Genomic DNA, 2572 nt, shown 5'->3' with positions numbered 1-2572 from the left:
ATGGAAACTATTGACCACAGTGGTCATGACGCAGACGGTGAGACATTTGCACTATTCACTTTTATCACATCTGGATAATAATTCATTGGTGTTGTTTTTATTCAAAGTATATTTCAACTACCCGTTCTGTTCATCAAACACCACTCAGCTTTAATAACATTTGCAACAAATTGAATATTGTTTCATAACTGATTTCTTTTCTTATTCCAGCTGAAGGTACCTCGTCAGGCTATGACTCAAGTGACTACTCCTCTGATGAAGGCGTGAGCACGACCTCAAAATCAAGATCGTTCAGCCAATCCAGTTCCAACCCATCACAAGGCCGCTCTCACCCCTCACAGTCCTCCGGTCGGGGAGACGTCATGATGCTTAGAAGCACAGGGGACTTACAGGACAGCCTCTCCCTCATCCTCAACATGCCAGATATGTGTGACGTCACCTTTCTCGTTGGGAAGGAGAAGGCTCCTGTTCATGGAGTCAAAGCCATAATGGCTACACGAAGCAGGTAAGATATTCTCGAAAACAATCAAATCCATTACAAAGGTCAGGACAATAATAAGTGCATGTTTAAGTAGAGCCTGTTTGGCTCTTATACTCTGTGAATGTACTCAACATGAGAACAATATTTGGACCATTTACTAGTTGTGTATGACTATCGTCTTTAATTTGTTTCTTTCTTTTCTCTAGGTACCTATATCAGCTTTTGCTTCAACATCAGAAACACTCCTCCTTGGAACGATCAAAGACCAAAAAGATCAAAGACTCAGCCTTTGCACAGAAACTCACCATCAGCATTCCTGACTACCAGATTGGAGACTTTCGGGCGTTCCTCAAATTCGTCCACTCAGGGAAAGCTAACATCGATTTTAACAATGTGGTTGGTAAGTACTATCTTTATTTGTTTAAATGGGATATTCATTTCAACACAAAAATATCCCCATACCACTAATCTTGATGACACATGAGCGAAACACAGACAATTATCCATAATATGAACTTCACCCTTTTGATGATATTTTATCAAACACATTACAATACGTCCTCGGCTCTTTCAGGATTACTCTGTGCATCTGTGGAATTTGGATTCTCCGACCTACAAACGGCCTGTATGCAGTTTGTCCAGAGATGTCAAAATCAGGGACATGGTCCAGCCCTTCTGGATTTAGCCTGGACCTACCAAAACAAACGACCAGCACAGAAGCTCGTCTGTCAGGTATGTAACATACTCTCCTTCAGGTTCTCTTGGCCATGATCTCACTTGGGCCACACGCATTCTAAAATTAATTGATTTCGTTGGGAAACATTTCAAGGACCCAAATGATTCTTAATGTGATTGATAAATTTTGACTGCAAAAAAAACTTCGAATATTACATGATTAAATACTCTCTACTGCGGTTCTAATTTTTGCAAATTTACTCTCTTCCAGCTGCCAGGTGTAACCAGATGAAAAGATCAACCGAACTTACAAGAAGGTTCCAAACAGTAGGATCAATATCCACACTATACTCACAGTTCCCCAACAAGAGGATGAACCAACAGCAGCAAGCCTGTTGTCCAAGACGACGAAGACGACGCCAAGAAGAAGACATCAGTCACTGTCGCTCAGTCCCATAACGTTTAGAGCGTCACAAGGTTGGGGTTGACGAAGACGAAGATAAAGTCATCAAGACACTCTCTGTGTGAAGACGATAGCATTGTCAGACATGATGCTTGACTTGCACATTGTACGTTGTTGTTTATGTGAAGGAACAAAGCATACCGACACGTGCTTAACAGTGTCATTGTACTAATGTTACTTGTCAGTGTCAGTGTGCTTGTGTGTAAACATCGCGACACAAGTTATGCATTACTATGTTCATTAAACAATATTGGCAGAAAATATGAACCTGTTTAAGTTTAACATTTTCACCTTGCTCGCAAGGTGACCGTTCATGTTGTAACAATGAAACAGATACAATACCTGCAAGAACGTGTATTATCATATAATAGATTACACTGAGCATTCCTGGAACTGCGATTTTATCTGAATTGCGATTTTGCCAGAAAATAAAATAGTTCAACAATACAAAATATGTTTCCGTTCATTTTCAACGTTGACAGGTGTGGCCTAGAGCGCCGCATTTCTTAATGCACACTTGCGTCCTTTAGATGGCCAAGAATCCTATGGTTGTTGGTTTGAAACTAGATCCACTCTGATTATGATTCTCAGTTTGCCAGCAATAAACCCTGCACATCGGTTTCACCAAAGTTGTGCACCATTATCGGCTTTCCTCCCACATTTACATGATATACTGCATATTAAACTTATAAATAAAGAACATGTTGGTGCCAATTGTACCTGCGCGCAAAGAGCTTCCTTCATCAAAAGAACTTGAACACGCATGTTAATGTCATTAGCTCATTTGTATATAATTAGGTGTGATGTATGTCTCACATGTAAATTGCAATGAACTTTGATATTTCACCCGTTCGAATGAGACAATACAACACATAAGATTTTTTGTGAGCGTGCATGTAACCATAATTAGAAACTGTGGAAAGTTAAAGCCTTCATTAGGCTGGATGTTAATG

General features: G+C 40.0%; 1 protein-coding gene across 1 annotated transcript; it reads left to right on the top strand.

The window, feature by feature from the left end:
- LOC125374692 (serine-enriched protein-like) lies at positions 1 to 1615 on the top strand. Its single transcript, XM_048385939.1, has 5 exons — positions 1 to 37; positions 211 to 505; positions 688 to 881; positions 1056 to 1213; positions 1514 to 1615. Exons 1-5 carry the CDS (start codon positions 1 to 3, stop codon positions 1613 to 1615), a joined length of 786 nt encoding a protein of 261 aa, XP_048241896.1.
- The last annotated feature ends 957 nt before the right edge of the window (positions 1616 to 2572 follow it).

The sequence above is a fragment of the Haliotis rufescens genome, unplaced genomic scaffold (assembly GCF_023055435.1).
Source record: "Haliotis rufescens isolate VD_foot unplaced genomic scaffold, xgHalRufe1.0.p SCAF_6, whole genome shotgun sequence".
Classification (NCBI taxonomy): Eukaryota; Metazoa; Mollusca; class Gastropoda; order Lepetellida; family Haliotidae; genus Haliotis; species Haliotis rufescens.
This window is presented reverse-complemented; position numbering and strand designations above follow the sequence as displayed.

Coding starts and splice junctions, on each gene's coding strand:
- LOC125374692 (XM_048385939.1), top strand. CDS start 1: ATGGAAACTATTGACCACAGTGGTCATGACGCAGACG. Junction 38..210: donor CAGTGGTCATGACGCAGACG/GTGAGACATTTG, acceptor TTCTTATTCCAG/CTGAAGGTACCTCGTCAGGC. Junction 1,214..1,513: donor CACAGAAGCTCGTCTGTCAG/GTATGTAACATA, acceptor CTATACTCACAG/TTCCCCAACAAGAGGATGAA.